Source organism: Coregonus clupeaformis, chromosome 30 (genome assembly GCF_020615455.1).
Source record: "Coregonus clupeaformis isolate EN_2021a chromosome 30, ASM2061545v1, whole genome shotgun sequence".
Taxonomy (NCBI): Eukaryota; Metazoa; Chordata; class Actinopteri; order Salmoniformes; family Salmonidae; genus Coregonus; species Coregonus clupeaformis.
Window position 1 is genome coordinate 34,635,255 of NC_059221.1, and position 17,757 is coordinate 34,653,011.

At 44.3% G+C, this 17,757-nt stretch overlaps 1 protein-coding gene and 1 long non-coding RNA gene across 11 annotated transcripts in view; one reads left to right on the forward strand and one right to left on the reverse strand.

Annotated features, from left to right (window-relative positions):
• Positions 1-16,743, reverse strand: part of LOC121545359 (membrane-associated guanylate kinase, WW and PDZ domain-containing protein 1) — a 182,922-nt gene extending 166,179 nt beyond the window's left edge. For 6 of the 10 annotated variants that reach the window (XM_041855811.2, XM_041855810.2, XM_041855809.2 and 3 more), the window contains exon 1: positions 15,866-16,735. In XM_041855811.2, coding sequence (XP_041711745.2) covers positions 15,866-16,163 — 298 coding nt within the window. In that variant the 5' untranslated portion in view covers positions 16,164-16,735. Of the gene's footprint in view, positions 1-15,865 lie in introns of all 10 variants that reach the window. The other 4 variants (XM_041855806.2, XM_041855807.2, XM_041855813.2 and 1 more) reach the window with 2 other exon arrangements.
• On the forward strand, positions 11,242-15,563 carry LOC121545361. The gene is made up of 2 exons (XR_005996270.2): positions 11,242-11,279; positions 14,920-15,563. It is a non-coding gene; the product is annotated as an uncharacterized LOC121545361 (long non-coding RNA).
• Positions 16,744-17,757: the final 1,014 nt, after the last annotated feature.

A 17,757-nucleotide genomic window follows, 5' to 3' on the forward strand; every position in this document is an offset into this window, starting at 1 on the left:
GAATTCATTAGGCCCTAATCTATGGATTTCACATGACTGGGAATACAGATATGCATCTGGTGGTCACAGATACCTTACAAAAAAGGTAGGAGCGTGGATCTGAAAACCAGTCAGTATCTGGTGTGACCACCATTTCCCTCATGCAGTGCGACACATCTCCTTCGCATAGAGTTGATCAGGCTGTTGATTGTGGCCTGTGAAATCTTGTCCCACTCCTCCTCAATTGCTGTACAAAGTTGCTGGATATTGGCAGGAACTGGAACACGCTGTTGTACAGATCGATCCAGAGCATCCCAAACATGCTCAATGGGTGACATGTGTGCTGAGTATGCAGGCCATGGAAGAACTGTGACATTTTCAGCTTCCAGGAATTGTGTACAGATCCTTGCGACATGGGGCCGTGCATTATCATGCTGAAACATGAAGTGATGGCGACAGATGAACGGCACGACAATTGGCCTCAGGATCTCATCACGGTATCTCTGTGCATTCAAATTGCCATCGATAAAATGCAATTGTATTTGTTGTGCATAGCTTATGCCTGCCCATACCGTAACCCCACCGCCACCATGGGGCACTCTGCAAACCGCTCGCCCACACAACGCCATACATGTGGTCTGTTGTTGTGAGGCAGGTCGGTTGGACGTACTGCCAAATTCTCTAAAACGACATTGGAGGCAGATTATGGTAGAGAAATTAACATTCAGTTCTCTGGCAACAGCTCTTGTGAACATTCCTGCAGTCAGCATGCCAATTGCATGCTCCCTCAAAACTTGAGACATCTGTGGCATTGTGTTGTGTGACAAAACTGCACATTTTAGAGTGGCCTTTTATTGTCCCCAGGACAAGCTGCACCTGTGTAATGATCATGCTGTTTAATCAGCTTCTTGATATGCCACACCTGTCAGGTGGATGGATTATCTTGGATAAGGAAAAATGCTCACTAACAGGGATGTGAACAAATTTGTGCACAAAATGTGATGGAATTAAGCTTTTTGTGTGTATGGAAAATTTCTGGGATCTTTTATTTCATCTCATGAAACATGGGACCAACACTTTACATGTTGCATTCACATTTTTGTTGTCATGAGATGTTAGGCCCATTATGTTAGCTTCCTAACTTCCTTCCTTCCGTCTCGTGGTTCTGCCCCCCTCTCATTGCCCTTCCCAGGGCTGCTCCATGCAGAGGTTTGAAATCAGTTTCCCTGCGTCTACTGAGTCTGGGCTGGTCTCAGTTTACACAGACACCAACAGACACAGACAGACACCAACAGACAAGACACCAACAGACACAGACAGACACAAACAGACACAGACACCAGCAGACACCAGCAGACACAGACACAGACAGACACCAACAGACAGCAACAGACACCAACAGACACCAACAGACAACAACAGACACCAACAGACAACAACAGACAACAACAGACACAGACAGACACACACACACCTGTACGCATAGATACTGTACACACATCCAACCACGCACGCACACATGCACACACACACACAGTCTTATATAACAAACCTTGAGGGGACACACAATTCAGTCCCATTCAAAATCCTATTTTCCCTAACCCCTAACCCTAAAGCTGACCCTAACTCTAACCTTAACCTTAACCCTAACCTTAACCCCAAAACCTAACCTTAATCCTAACCCTAAACCTGACCCTAACTCCTAACCCTAAAAAATACATTTGACCTTGTGGTGACTAACTAAATGTCCCCAGTTGGTCAAATTGTTGTTTATTTACTATTCCTGTGGGGACTTCTGGTCCCCACAAGTATAGTTAAACACGCCCACACACAGAGAGATTCTGACTATTCCTTTGAAGCAGTCTGTCTCATTGAAGCCTACTTATTACAGTCTCAGTGGGCCTGTGGTGTTCCTTTGTTAGCAGACAGACTGGCTCAAACATACAGGCTCAACATTCCAGACATCTGAGAGGCCTGCTAGAGCGAGAGAGAGAGAGAGAGAGAGAGAGAGAGAGAGAGAGAGAGAGAGAGAGAGAGAGAGAGAGAGAGAGAGAGAGAGAGAGAGAGAGAGAGAGAGAGAGAGAGAGAGAGAGAGAGAGAGAGAGAGAGAGAGAGAGAGAGAGAGAGAGAGAGAGAGTGCTATGGGTTTTATGGCACAGGCCTTTGACAAGCCTCTCAGGGACATACACGTAGGTTGTACTTAATCAAAACTGACAAAGTCTTCATAGTTAAGCAAATATGAGTAGGGCTTCACATGCATTCCCAGACCAGTACATCATAGCAGACATCTCTGGCTGGGGAGATTTGCATGTCTATTAATGAATAAGTGTACAGTATGAAATTACAGTGAGCTACAAAAGTATTGGGACAGTGACACATTGTTTGTTGTTTTGGCTCTGTACTCCAGCACTTTGGATTTGAAATGATACAATGAAAATGAGGTTAAAGTGCATACTGTCAGCTTTAATTTGAGGGTATTTACATTACTTTTTGTACATAGTAGCCCCCCACCCCCATTTTAGGGGACCAGAAATATTGGGAAGAATGAACTTATATGTGTATTAAAGTAGTCCAAAGTTTAGTATTTGATCCCGCATTTGCTGTTTGTTGTAAAATGGGGTGACTATGTACAAAAAGTGCTGTCATTTAAAAACGGTACACCCGATATGGATGTACATACCCTCAAATTGTATCATTTCAAATCCAAAGTGCTGGAGTGCAGAGCTCAAACAATGTCCCAGTACTTTTGTAGCTCACTGTATATGAGGTTTTAAAGTTCCTACTAGTACAAAGCTGTCTTGTTTTTCAATAACTGTAATTGCTGAATTATGTACAAAACTTTGGCAGCTGCGTCTAGAGGCAAGGTGATTCTAGAAGTGGTGCTATTGCTTTTTATCTTGTGATATAAAACTTCAGAGTCACAATGCAAATCTGCGAGAGCCCAGTGACCGGAGCAAACGCATCGTGTGAGTAGAATGGCATTTCCAACAAGGCTTCCAAGTCTGGGCTGTGTTGTGCATGAGTCCGCGAGCACGTGCATGTGTTTGTGCATGCCTGCGCATGTCTAAGAGTTGGAACAGCATGAATGAAGTGGCAGTTTTTGGAAAAACGGGCCAGGCAGGCAGGCGAGCGGGCTGATTAGATGATTCAGTAGAGCGTACCAGGAGCCTCCCAGTCCCACTCCCCAGGAATGTCTGGCATTCCTCCCTCCCTGCAGGAGGTCCTGATCCCCCTGGCCATCTGTGGAGCAGGGCTCAGGCTGGGGTTGCTTGGGATGGGGGTGGAGCTGCTGTGGCTGCTGTGGCTGCTGTGGCTGCTGTGGCTGCTGGGGCAGCTGTGGCTGCTGGGGATGGAGCTCCGGGTGACCAGGCCCCACTGACAGCCAGCCAGCCTGGGAGATAGAGGAGGGACACCTGGCTGATTTTAGAGGAACCAACCACCAAGAGTATAGGTCACTGTCAACCCCAGGGTGAGGAGGGAAGGAGGGAGGCCCTGTCAGTTCCGTTAGTGGTGGGCAGTGGTGGAAAAAGTATCCAATTGTCATACTTGAGTAAAAGTAAAGATACCTTAATAGAAAATGACTCAAGTAAAAGTGAAAGTCACCCAGTAAAATACTACTTGAGTAAAAGTCTAAAAGTATTTGGTTTCAAATATACTTCAACTAAAATAAAGTAAATGGGCCGAATACAACAGGTGTTGCTTACTTACAAGCCCTTAACCAACAATGCAGTTCAAGAAATAGAGTTAAGAAAATATTTGCTAAATAAAATAAAGTAAAAAATAAAATAAAGTATCAAAAGTAAATGTAATTGCTAAAATATGCTTAAGTATCAAAAGTAAAAGTAAAAGTTTAAATAATTGCAAATTACTTAAATAAAACAAACCAGATGACACTATTTGTATGCATAGCCAGGGGCACACTCCAACACTCAGACATCATTTACAAATGGAGCATGTGTGTTTAGTGAGTCTGCCAGATCTCTTGACAAGATCATTAATTGGACCATTTTCCGGTCCTGCTACGCATTCAAAATGTAACAAGTACAGTTGAAGTTGGAAGTTTAAATACACCTAGGTTGGAGTCATTAAAACTTGTTTTTTCAACCACTCCACAAATTTCTTGTTAACAAACTATAGTTTTGGCAAGTCGGTTAGGACATCTACTTTGTGCATGACACAAGTAATTTTTCCAACAATTGTTTACAGACAGATTATTTCACTTATAATTCACTGTATCACAATTCCAGTGGGTCAGAAGTTTACATAAACTAATTTAACTGTGCCTTTAAACAGCTTGGAAAATTCCAGAAAATTATGTCATGGCTTTAGAAGCTTCTGATAGGCTAATTGACATAATTTGAGTCAATTGGAGGTATACCTGTAGATGTATTTCAAGGCCTACCTTCAAACTCAGTGCCTTTTTGCTTGACATCATGGGAAAATCAAAAGAAATCAGCCAAGACCTCAGAAAAAAAGTCTGGTTCATCCTTGGGAGCAATTTCCAAACACCTGAAGGTACCACGTCCATCTGTACAAACAATAGTACGCAAGTATAAACACCATGGGACCACGCAGCCATCATACCGCTCAGGAAGGAGACGCGTTCTGTGTCCTAGAGATGAACGTACTTTGGTGCGAAAAGTGCAAATCAATCCCAGAACAACAGCAAAGGACCTTGTGAAGATGCTGGAGGAAACAGGTACAAAAGTAGCTATATCCACAGTAAAACAAGTCCTATATTGACATAACCTGAAAGGACGCTCAGCAAGGAAGAAGTCACTGCTCCAAAACCGCCATGAAAAAGCCAGACTACGGTTTGCAACTGCACATGGGGACAAAGATCGTACTTTTTGGAGAAATGTCCTCTGGTCTGATGAAACAAAAATAGAACTGTTTAGCCATAACGACCATCGTTATGTTTGGAGGAAAAAGAGGGTTGCTTGCAAGCCGAAGAATACCATCCCAACCGTGAAGCTCGGGGGTGGCAGCATCATGCTGTGGGGGTGCTTTGCTGCAGGAAGGACTGGTGCACTTCACAAAATAGATGGCATCATGAGGAAGGAAGATTATGTGGATATATTGAAGCAACATCTCAAGACATCAGTCAGGAAGTTAAAGCTTGGTCGCAAATGGGTCTTCCAAATGGACAATGACCCCAAGCATACTTCCAAAGTTGTGGCAAAATGGCTTAAGGACAACAAAGTCAAGGTATTGGAGTGGCCATCACAAAGCCCTGACCTCAATCCTATAGAAAATCTGTGGGCAGAACTGAAAAGGTTTGTGCGAGCAAGGAGGCCTACAAACCTGACTCAGTTACACCAGCTCTGTCAGGAGGAATGGGCCAAAATTCACCCAACTTATTGTGGGAAGCTTGTGGAAGGCTACCCGAAACGTTTGACCCAAGTTAAACAATTTAAAGGCAATGGTATGTAAACTTCTGACCCACTGGGAATGTGATGAAAGAAATAAAAGCTGAAATAAATAATTCTCTCTACTATTATTTTGACATTTCACATTCTTAAAATAAAGTGGTGATCCTAACTGACCTAAAACAGGGAATTTTTACTAGGATTAAATGTCAGGAATTGTGAAAAACTGAGTTTAAAAGTATTTGGCTAAGGTGTATGTAAACTTTCGACTTCAACTGTACTTTTGGGTGTCAGGGAAAATGTATGTAGTAGAAAGTACATTATTTTCTTTAGGAATGTAGTGAAGTAAAAGTAAACATTGTCCAAAATATAAATAGTAAAGTACACATACCACAAAAAACTACTTAAGTAGTACTTTAAAGTTTTTTTCCTAAAGTACTTTACACCACTGGTGGTGGGTGGGGTAGATGGGATTCCTGGAATGAGTTGAAAAACAAGGTAATCTGTTTTTGGCTGTTTATGTTCATAAAGTGCTAACTCATTTGAGATCAAAGATAGAGATAATGTTACAACATCATCAAGGTCTTCGCCAGGAGTCAAGGACCAATTGACTGTCCTTAGTAACAGGTAGTAACATTACTAACAAGCTGAGTATTTCAATCATCAATCATGCGTGGCAACTTGACACAAACAGCAATGCACCCTAGTTTTGCTATGTAAAAATACAGACATCTGTTAGGCCAGTGGTTCCCAAACTTTTTCACTCAGGCCCCCTTTCCAGCATTGGGGAACATCTCCACCACCCTGTGCGCGTGCACACTCCACATCTATTTCTATGTGCACAAGCACTGTTCATGACACAAACTGTTCACACCCCTCTTGTTGGCGGTGAGAAAATGTTGGCAGGTTTAAAGCTTATTTCCTCCAATTCTACACATTTTGTCATGGGGTGCAGAGAACATTTTGCAGTTTTAAAGCTCATTTTCTTGCAATTCTATATGTCTAATGTCTATTCATGTGATATTTGAGTGACTCAAACATTACAACAAAATCTATGGGCTAAAAAACGTTAGCTGACATGGGCTAGTTGATCTGTACATTTCTGACAAGTTATAAATAGCTCTCTAAGGTATGCAATGACTGACATGACAAGAGGAAAATGGCGCCGGAGAAGATGGCTGCCATTTTACAGCCCTCTAACCAATTGTACTATTATGAGTGTTTTTTCGCGTTATTTGTAATTTATTCTGTACATAATGTTTCTGCCATCGTCTTTTATAACCAAAAAGAGCTTCTGAATATCAGGACAGCGATTACTCACCTCGTATTGGACGAAGATTTTTTCTTCAACGAGTCGGACGTGAAGGATATCCTACAGACACCCGACAAGGCCCAAATCCCTGTCATTCGCAGGAGAAAGAGACGGAGATATCGTGGACGTAGGTCGGGGTGCCTTGTAAGGATCCGACGGCGAGCGAGTAAACTGCCTCTTCCATCAATCCTATTAGCCAATGTTCAATCATTTGAAAATAAATTAGATGACCTAATATTACGGTTATCCTACCAATGGGACATTAAAAACTGTAATATCTTATGTTTCACCGAGACGTGGCTGAACGACGACATGGACAACATGCAGCTGATGGGATATACGCTACGTCGGCAGGATAGAACGGCTGACTCTGGTAAGACAAGGGGCGGCGGTCTGTGTATATTTGTAAACAACAGCTGATGCACAAAACCAAATACTAAGGAAGTTTCGAGGTTTTGCTCGCCTGAGGTAGAGTATCTTATGATAAGCTGTAGACCACACTATTTACCAAGAGAGTTTTCATCTATATTTTTCATAGCTGTCTATTTACCACCACAAACCAATGCTGGAATTAAGATTGCACTCAATGAGCTGTATAAGGCCATAACTAAACAGGAAAATGCTCATCCAGAGGCAGCGCTCCTAGTGGCCGGGGACTTTAATGCAGGGAAACTTTAATCCGTTCTACCTAATTTCTACCAGCATGTTAAATGTGCAACCAGAGGGGAAAAAAACTCTAGACCACCTTTACTCCACACACAGAGACGCATACAAAGCTCTCCCTCGCCCTCCATTTGTCAAATCTGACCATAACTCTATCCTACTCATTCCTGCTTATAAGCAAAAACTAAAGCAGGAAGCACCAGTGACTCGGTTCATAAAAAAGTGGTCAGATGACGCAGATGCTAAGTTACAGGACTGTTTTGCTAGCACAGACTGGAACATGTTCCGGGATTCTTCAGATAGCATTAAGGAGTACGCCACATCAGTCACTGGCTTCATCAATAAGTGCATCGATGACGTCGTCCCCACAGTGACTGTATGTACATACCCCAACCAGAAGCCATGGATTACAGGCAACATCCGCACTGAGCTAAAGGGTAGAGCTGTCGCTTTCAAGGAGCGGGACTCTAACCGGGAAATCCCGCTATGCCCTCCGACGAACCATCAAAAAGGCAAAGAGTCAATACAGGACTAAGATTGAATCGTACTACACCAGCTCTGACGCTGGTCGGATGTGGCAGGGCTTGAAAACTATTACAGGCTACAAAGGGAAGCGCAGCCGCGAGCTGCCCAGTGACACAAGCCTACCAGACGAGCTAAACCTGTAACGATCCCGGCAGTCTGAGTCGGGTCCTGTCTGTGGACTAGTTTTTCTGCTCGGGATCTCCAGTTTCCCGAGGGTTCTGGAACGCTCCGGGGAGCTCTCTTGATTTCCGCACCTGCATCCCATCAGCAATCTGCACACCTGGTCCTGATCATCACCCTTCTTAGGCTCTGGCCTAACATCCATTCCCTGCCGGATCGTTAGCCATGAACAGTAGGTTTACCAGAGTATCAGTCTTAGAGCTTCTAGCGTTAGTTTTGTTGTTTTGCACCTTGTTGGTTTGTTGTTTACTTACCTCCGTTTTGTTCCATCTGCAGTCACTCGTCCGGAACCTTCATCCAACCTCTGCCTGGTGGTCGGCGGCTGCCGAGCCATGATTGGATCAACCACTGCACCCCCAACAACTAATCAACGCCGCCCGCTCTGTTCCCTGGATTATTCAGCATCACTCTTGAATTTGTAAATAAACACTCACCTTCGTTTCAACTTACCTTGTCCTGGTCTGCTTCTGGGTTCTGGCTTTGTAACTCGTGACAGAACGATCCGGCCGGGAATGGATGTTAGGCCAGAGCCTAAGAAGGGTGATGATCAGGACCAGGTGTGCAGATTGCTGATGGGATGCAGGTGCGGAAATCAAGAGAGCTCCCCGGAGCGTTCCAGAACCCTCGGGAAACTGGAGATCCCGAGCAGAAAAACTAGTCCACAGACAGGACCCGACTCAGACTGCCGGGATCGTTACAAAACCACTTCTATGCTCGCTTCGAGGCAAGCAACACTGAAGCATGCATGAGAGCACCAGCTGTTCCGGATGACTATGTGATCACGATCTCCGTAGCCGATGTGTGTAAGACTTTTAAGCAGGTCAACATTCACAAGGCCGCAGGGCCAGATGGATTACCAGGACGTGTACTCCGAGCATGTGCTGACCAACTGGCAAGTGTCTTCACTGACATTTTCAACATGTCCCTGACTGAGTCTGTAACACCAACATGTTTCAAGGAGACCACCATAGTCCCAGTGCCCAAGGACACTAAGATAACCTGCCTAAATGACTACCGACCCGTAGTACTGACGTCTGTAGCCATGAAGTGCTTTGAAAGGCTGGTCATGGCTCACCTCAACACCATTATCCCAGAAACCCTAGACCCACTCCAATTTGCATATCGCCCCAACAGATCCACAGATGATGCAATCTCTATTGCACTCCACACTGCCCTTTCCCAACTGGACAAGAGGAACACCTACGTGAGAATGCTATTCATTGACTACAGCTCAGCGTTCAACACCATAGTGCCCTCAAAGCTCATCACTAAGCTAAGGATCCTGGGACTAAACACCTCCCTCTGCAACTGGATCCTGGACTTCCTGACGGGCCGCCCCCAGGTGGTAAGGGTAGATAACAACACATCTGCCACGCTGATCCTCAACACGGGGGGCCCTCAGGGGTGCATGCACAGTCCCCTCCTGTACTCACTGTTCACCCATGACTGCATGGCCAGGCACGACTCCAACACCATCATTAAATTTGCAGACGACACAACAGTGGTAGGCCTGATCACCGACAACGATGAGACAGCCTACAGGGAGGAGGAAAGAGACCTGGCTGTGTGGTGCCAGGATAACAACCTCTCCCTCAACGTGACAAAGACAAAGGAGATTATTGTGGACTACAGGAAAAAACAAGAGGACATAGCACACCACCATTCTCATCGACGGGGCTGTAGTGGAACAGGTTGAGAGCTTCAAGTTCCTTGGTGTCCACATCACCAATGAACTATCATGGTCCAAACACACCAAGACAGTTGTGAAGAGGGCACGACAAGACCTATTCCCCCTCAGGAGACTGAAAACATTTGGCATGGGTCCTCAGATCCTCAAAAAGTTCTACAGCTGCACCATCGAGAGCATCCTGACTGGTTGCATCACCGCCTGGTATGGCAACTGCTCAGCCTCCGACCGCCAGGCACTACAGAGGGTAATGCGTACGGCCCAGTACATCACTGGGGCCAAGCTTCCTGCCATCCAGGACCTCTATACCAGGCGGTGTCAAATTTGTCAAAGACTCCAGCCACCCTAGTCATAGACTGTTCTCTCTGCTACCGCACGACAAGCGGTACCGGAGCGCCAAGTCTAGGTCCAAAAGGCTTCTCAACAGCTTCTAACCCCAAGCCATAAGACTCCTGAACAGCTAATCATGGCTACCCGGACTACTTGCACTGCCCTCTCCACCCCCACCCCATCTTTTTACGCTGCTGCTACTCTGTTAATTATTTATGCATAGTCACTTTAACTCTACCCACATGTACATATTACCTCAACTACCTCAATTAGCCGGTGCCCCTGCACATTGACTCTGCACCGGTATTCCCCTGTATATAGCCTCCCTACTGTTATTTTATTTTACTTCTGCTCTTTTTTTCTCAACACGTTTTTGTTGTTTTATTTTACTTTTTTTATAAAAAAATTAATGCATTGTTGGTTAAGGGCTGTAAGTAAGCATTTCACAGGAATGTCTACACCTGTTGTATTCGGCACATGTGGCAAATAAAATTGTATCTGATTTGATTTGATGCACTACCCAATTTCGAAATTGCACCTTGTGCATTCTTACTATTACAACGTTCAAGAGTAAGTTGAAAGCTGGAATGAGTTCCTTACAACAACAACAAATGGTGGGGGGGGGCCACTGTTTGGGAACCACTGTGTTAGGCTACAAGTGAAAAGACAACACTGATGAAAGCCTCTCACCTGGGAGTTGACTATGACTAACAGATGGTAGATAAGAGCTGTGCAGGCAGGTCAAAGTCCTCATATCTGCTGGTCAGTTTGGATTACTGAACAACACAGTGAATCACTGTCTATGTACATTAGAGGTAGGCTACAGGAATACTGTGAAATGTCAGAAACACCACTGACTTTCTTTTGAGTTTCTACAGCCACAGTTTCAGTTATATTGAGATGAAGGTATTATAACTGAAATGACGACGTGAAATTAATCACACTGCAATGAAGAGTAGTGTGTAATGAATACTCAGGGAGAAAAAGGTGTAGATTCACAGGCAGGGCGCGGCAGGTGTTTATTACGCCTTCACAGAAGGCAGGAATCGTGGTCACAGGCAGGCAATAGTCATACACAGGTAGGCAAACAGGCAGGAGAATCAAAACTATGACTGAAGGCTGTAACTGGTTCTCACAAACGAGCTAGGAAAAGGCATAGTAGAGTCAAAACGAACAATACCTCACAAGGCACAAACAGAAAGAACTGAACAACATAAGGAGCTGATGAGACCAGGTGAGTAACTAACACAGGTGAAATCAATGAACAAAAATGAAAGACAGGGCTACGTTCAAGAACACAAAGAAACAGGGCTACGTGCAAGAACACAAGGTGAACTGAGAAAATAAATACAGAACCTTACATAGTGTGCAACTTTGTCTATGTTGCATAAGGTCACAGAAGTTGAACTCAGAATATTGAAAGTTGCTGCAGTATGCACAGTCAGTTTCACCAAACTGGTATTAATCGCTAATCCTTAGCTTAGTTAGTGTGAATGAGTCTATGTAATGAGTGCACTGGGTACACCAGCTATGGTTTCTCACTCGCTTGTTTCTGTGTAATAGGCATTTTTGTTGCATATGTTTGTTTGCAGAGAACATTAATGACCTAGCCAAGAGTATGAATGTGGCAATAATTTCCCACAATGGGGATAGGGATTAATACTAATGGATACATGTACAGTGGGGAGAACAAGTATTTGATACACTGCCGATTTTGCAGGTTTTCCTACTTACAAAGCATGTAGAGGTCTGTAATTTTTATCATAGGTACACTTCAACTGTGAGAGACGGAATCTAAAACAAAAATCCAGTTAATTTGCATTTTATTGCATGACATAAGTATTTGATACATCAGAAAAGCAGAACATAATATTTGGTACAGAAACCTTTGTTTGCAATTACAGAGATCATACGTTTTCTGTAGGTCTTGACCAGGTTTGCACACACTGCAGCAGGGATTTTGGCCCACTCCTCCATACAGACCTTCTCCAGATCCGTCAGGTTTCGCTGTCGCTGGGCAATACGGACTTTCAGCTCCCTCCAAAGATTTTCTATTGGGTTCAGGTCTGGAGACTGGCTAGGCCACTCCAGGACCTTGAGATGCTTCTTACGGAGCCACTCCTTAGTTGCCCTGGCTGTGTGTTTCGGGTCGTTGTCATGCTGGAAGACCCAGCCACGATCCATCTTCAATGCTCTTACTAAGGGAAGGAGGTTGTTGGCCAAGATCTCGCGATACATGGCCCCATCCATCCTCCCCTCAATACGGTGCAGTCGTCCTGTCCCCTTTGCAGAAAAGCATCCCCAAAGAATGATGTTTCCACCTCCATGCTTCACGGTTGGGATGGTGTTCTTGGGATTGTACTCATCCTTCTTCTTCCTCCAAACACGGCGAGTGGAGTTTAGACCAAAAAGCTCTATTTTTGTCTCATCAGACCACATGACCTTCTCCCATTCCTCCTCTGGATCATCCAGATGGTCATTGGCAAACTTCAGACGGGCCTAGAAATGCGCTGGCTTGAGCAGGGGGACCTTGCGTGCGCTGCAGGATTTTAATCCATGACGGCGTAATGTGTTACTAATGGTTTTCTTTGAGACTGTGGTCCCAGCTCTCTTCAGGTCATTGACCAGGTCCTGCCGTGTAGTTCTGGGCTGATCCCTCACCTTCCTCATGATCATTGATGCCCCACGAGGTGGGATCTTGCATGGAGCCCCAGACCGAGGGTGATTGACCGTCATCTTGAACTTCTTCCATTTTCTAATAATTGCACCAACAGTTGTTGCCTTCTCACCAAGCTGCTTGCCTATTGTCCTGTAGCCCATCCCAGCCTTGTGCAGGTCTACACTTTTATCCCTGATGTCCTTACACAGCTCTCTGGTCTTGGCCATTGTGGAGAGGTTGGAGTCTGTTTGATTGAGTGTGTGGACAGGTGTCTTTTATACAGGTAACGAGTTCAAACAGGTGCAGTTAATACAGGTAATGAGTGGAGAACAGGAGGGCTTCTTAAAGAAAACTAACAGGTCTGTGAGAGCCGGAATTCTTACTGGTTGGTAGGTGATCAAATACTTACGTCATGCAATAAAATGCAAATTAATTACTTAAAAATCATACAATGTGATTTTCTGGATTTCCGTCTCTCACAGTTGAAGTGTACCTATGATAAAAATTACAGACCTCTACATGCTTTGTAAGTAGGAAAACCTGCAAAATCGGCAGTGTATCAAATACTTGTTCTCCCCACTGTACATGACTGAGCACAGTACTTTCTCCACAGCCTTTAATTCATGCCCTATTGTACTATTATTTGAATTGGGCCAAGCATAATTCCTGAGCTAGCAGATACATTACAAACTCAAGGGACAGGCCCACACACACACACAGTAATTGAGTCAATACCACAGGAATCTCCCTACAATCCTTCACCTTATCCACAGGAAACCACTATTCCAAATGAAAAGAAAGACTTGAAATATGGGGACAGGGGACTTGCCACTGCATTCCTCTGTGAACCTAAGCCTACCTGTAGCTGTAGGTACCAAAGGGCCTTCAGTACTCCACACAAGGACACTGATAGAGATTCTACCTTCTCAGGTGATCTGGGTGCAGTAACAGGATCCATAGCCACCTGGGAAGGGAGAGATCCGATCCCTTCCCCCACTGTTTGTCACCTGGTCTGGGTATGAGAGTGCATGGCGTGCCCTACTCCTATGGACCATGTTGGGCCTGGTTCTGCATGGGAACCCAACAGGTTAAAGCACAATGGAGGTCTTATTGGTTGCCCAGGTGTAGAGACTGAATATGCTCCCTTCTCATTAGAGTCAAGGGGAATTTGCTGACTCATGCGTGAAGCCGCTGGCAAAGGCACGGAGGCTCTGAGATCTCCTTCACATTACAGCTTAGCGTTTTGTTTACTCTGTCTGGGGTCTCTAGGTTTGACATGTAAACAAACATTATGCAGCAATGTTGAGCATCAATTAACATGCTGGTTTATTTGACTACAAAGTTATTTTAAACATTAACTAATTGGCTCTTTCTGGCAATATAGTCTCAGTTGTTATGTAAAATAAATAAGCTATCCCAACCCATGCTCTGCAAACACAGGACAAGGACAAGCTGGGCCCTTCCCTAGCATGAAAGGGGCCAAGCCTTTATGACAGGGCACAGCCTTTACCATGGATACACTACTCATACACTACATCAGAGAGGTGGTAAACAGTGAAACTAACTTGTTATATAACACAGTTCATGATTTTCCAAGAGAAGCGCTCTTAGAAAAGGGTCGAACAACTGTGTGTGTGTGTGTATGTGTGTGTGTGTGTGTGTGTGTGTGTGTGTGTGTGTGTGTGTGTGTGTGTAAACCAGCATGACCAAAGTAATGACAGACAGAATGGTGGTAGTCTTGTGTGTGTGGTAAAACATACCACATACGTCTCAAACGGCATACTACAGTACTTCCACTGACAGGGTGAATCTGGACTTTTGGTGTTGACTCAACATAGTGCTCCCCAGAGCCATGCGTGCTGCTCCCAAACTACCCAACACATCCTGACATGAATGACAACAACAACACACAACATGAAGGCATGCAATGAAAAGTGAAATGTCAAAAAGCAGAAGTACAATGCAAATTACCCTTTTACTCTCTCCTTCTCTATTCTCTCCCTATGTCTCTCTCTCTCTCTCTCTCTCGCTCCCTCTCTTCTCACTCTCTCTCCCGCTCTACTCTCTCCGTCTCTCTCTCTCTTCTCACTCCCTCTCTCTCCCTCTCCCTCTCCCTCTCCCTCCCCCTCTCCTTCTATCTCTCTCTCTCTCTCTCTCTCTCTCTCTCTCTCTCTCTCTCTCTCTCTCTCTCTCTCTCTCTCTCTCTCTCTCTCAGACAGATGTGCAGCAAATCATGGGCAATGGGTGAAGCTCATCTAAGTCCCAGAGAGCTTCCAGAAATAACCCAGTCAGACGGCCCGCCTGTGAGTGGTGTCTTTCCAAATGAGCACTACATCTTTCTGCATTAGCCACACTTTGCTATGGGAGCACAACAACACACTATTCTCTTACACAACACTGCTCTCTTCCACTGACTGTAAGTGAGATGGAGTTAAATTGGCATGAGAATAAAAGAGCGAACTGTAAGATGTAAGATGTCAATTCTGGTTAAGGAAAGCTGGAAAAATTTGGACTTTTTAAACTCTGAGGAGTTAGAGGGTGCATAACTTGGAAAATGTGGAGAGTGGTTGTGTGTAGTGACTGGGCTACACTAGCTTCTCCAGCCAATGTGAGAGGCCTAATCTCTGACCCTTGGTAGCTTTAGCTCTCCTTGCCGGGCCAGCCACAGACAAACAAAAGCTGGATGACTGCCACAGCAGCTTCATGTCAAGCAGTGATCCTGTGCTCCTGAAAACAAGGTGACCAGAGAGTGTCACATTCTGCTGGCCTACTTTACATGGCTGACTGTTCTGTTTCTGTTTTCCCCATGGTTTAATCAGACTCAGATCACTTGTCAGTAATAAAAGCATTCTCCTCTGGGCTCTTTCTCTCCTTTGACTATATAGTGTGTGTGTGTGTGTGTGTGTGTGTGTGTGTGTGTGTGTGTGTGTGTGTGTGTGTGTGTGTGTGTGTGTGTGTGTGTGTGTGTGTGTGTGTGTGTGTGTGTGTGTGTGTGTGTGTGTGCAAGAGAGAGGCTTTTCAGAACAAGGTCCCCATCCCATCATTGAATAGATTAACAAACGTTTTGTGCACATAATATTAAATCCATAATAAGTCGAATAGCTGAACCATAGGTGTGCTTGTCTATGTGTTATATAATTACTTTCAAGTAGAACAATTACCTTGTCGGACAGTTTTCAACCTGACAGGACCCTTGCAACGATTCATCACAATCAAGACGTCATAGAGGGGCAATCCAGACACCGACAGACCCTCAACTTCCAGCAGTAACTCCCCCTTAGACAGTTGTCCGTTTTTATAAACCAATACATCCTCTCTAACTTCCCCGAGGTATGGAAACTCTCCGTTCTCCGCGCCGCCACGCAGCTCCACATTCAGCTCCCCGCGAGCATCCCGACTCACCGCGCACTCGGTAACTTTGGTGATCCAGTGGTTTTTCTTCTGGATTACTTTTGACATGATGATAAGGATCCAGCCGAAAACCGTTAGTCCCACCGGATGATTAAAAAAACAGGTGACACATAACACATAGTGGTTTTCGAAACATAGAAAACTTTCGGTTGTTTGAACGTGACTCCAGGTTGGATCATTTTCGTTCTTCTTTTAAACTAAGGCATAATGTTCCTCTTGCGCAGCTCTTGCGCATCCCATTCCCGTATTAGGATCAAATACTCAGATGTTGTTGTTGGCTTCCTATCTTTAATAACATGCATGCTATCTTGATCCCAGGAGTTGATCAAATCCGATCTCTAGATTGTCCGCTTTACTTTCACTAATAATAATAATAATAATAATAATATATATTAGCATACGCCAAGACCCCGCATATGTCTAATCTACTGCCACAGTACTTTTGACCCCCATTTATTATTCAAGAATACCCTCTCAGAAACAGTTACTTTTACCTGGCCTGTGAGTTGAGAAAGCTGTTCACACAGCCTTCTGCGCCTTTAAGCAGGTAGCGTAACAATAATTATTCACCTTATTTTGTTCCTGCGATCAGGTTCTGCTGATAGTAAAGGGAATGCATGCGTCCTGCCAGTCTTGACTGGAGCGCACTGGAGAAGGGAAATCCTGAATGCACCTATTACAGGGTCCTAATGCTCCACCCTCATATATGCACACACGTATTTCTGCCCTGTAAACCGGATTACAGCCGTCCACAGTGGTTATAATCCCCCTCAAAACAAGCCTGAACAGTGCATGAGTCTAATGACCTGCGAAACTAAAAGGTAGGTTCTATTAATAAATCCTCAAACCTTTCTATTTGTACATGAAACCTTTGAAGTTTGAACTCCTTGACTGTTTCACATCAGTTTGGTCTACTTTAAACTCCTTACCGGTTAAAAACAAGGATGAGGGAGGAAGAGCTCTCTCATGGCCCACATGTTAGCCCCCCTTTATTAATCTGGAGATGTCATCCAGTGTAAATCAGGGGTCACCTCATCCATCTCTTTACACTTGTACTCCCACACAGGATTAGGGGCACATGCCTTGTAATGCCTTGGTGTTAAATCCTCAAGAAAAGCCCTAACAAACTACTAAAACATTTACATGTCTGCCACAACCACAAAAACGTGTACATGTCTGCCATAGCCATAATGTAACCATATTGTCCAAAGAACACTTATTATGACACGGAGTTAGGCCTGAATGTTATTCATATAAACTTTGAAAATATATTGGTACAATGGTATACACATTAGTCTACATAATTAGGCTACCTATTGACCTTTGACCTCATGACCTTACTTAGGCCTACTGGTTTCCAAGGGATTCTAGGAAACATACACCTCTACTTAACATATTGTAGCTCATTCTGGGGTAGCCCAAACTGGGGCTCAAAGCTGGGTCCAGGAACTGTCAAGCTAACACCTTAAAGGTGCACTATGCAGAAATTGCTCCTCCATTTCCTGGTTGCAAAAATTATAATAGTTTGCCTAATTTCAGTTAATGTAACAAAACAAACAAGTATAGTGTAGAGAATTATTGTACCATCTAAATCGCTGTGAAATATATGTTCCATAACCCAAAATATTGTATTTTCAGCTGT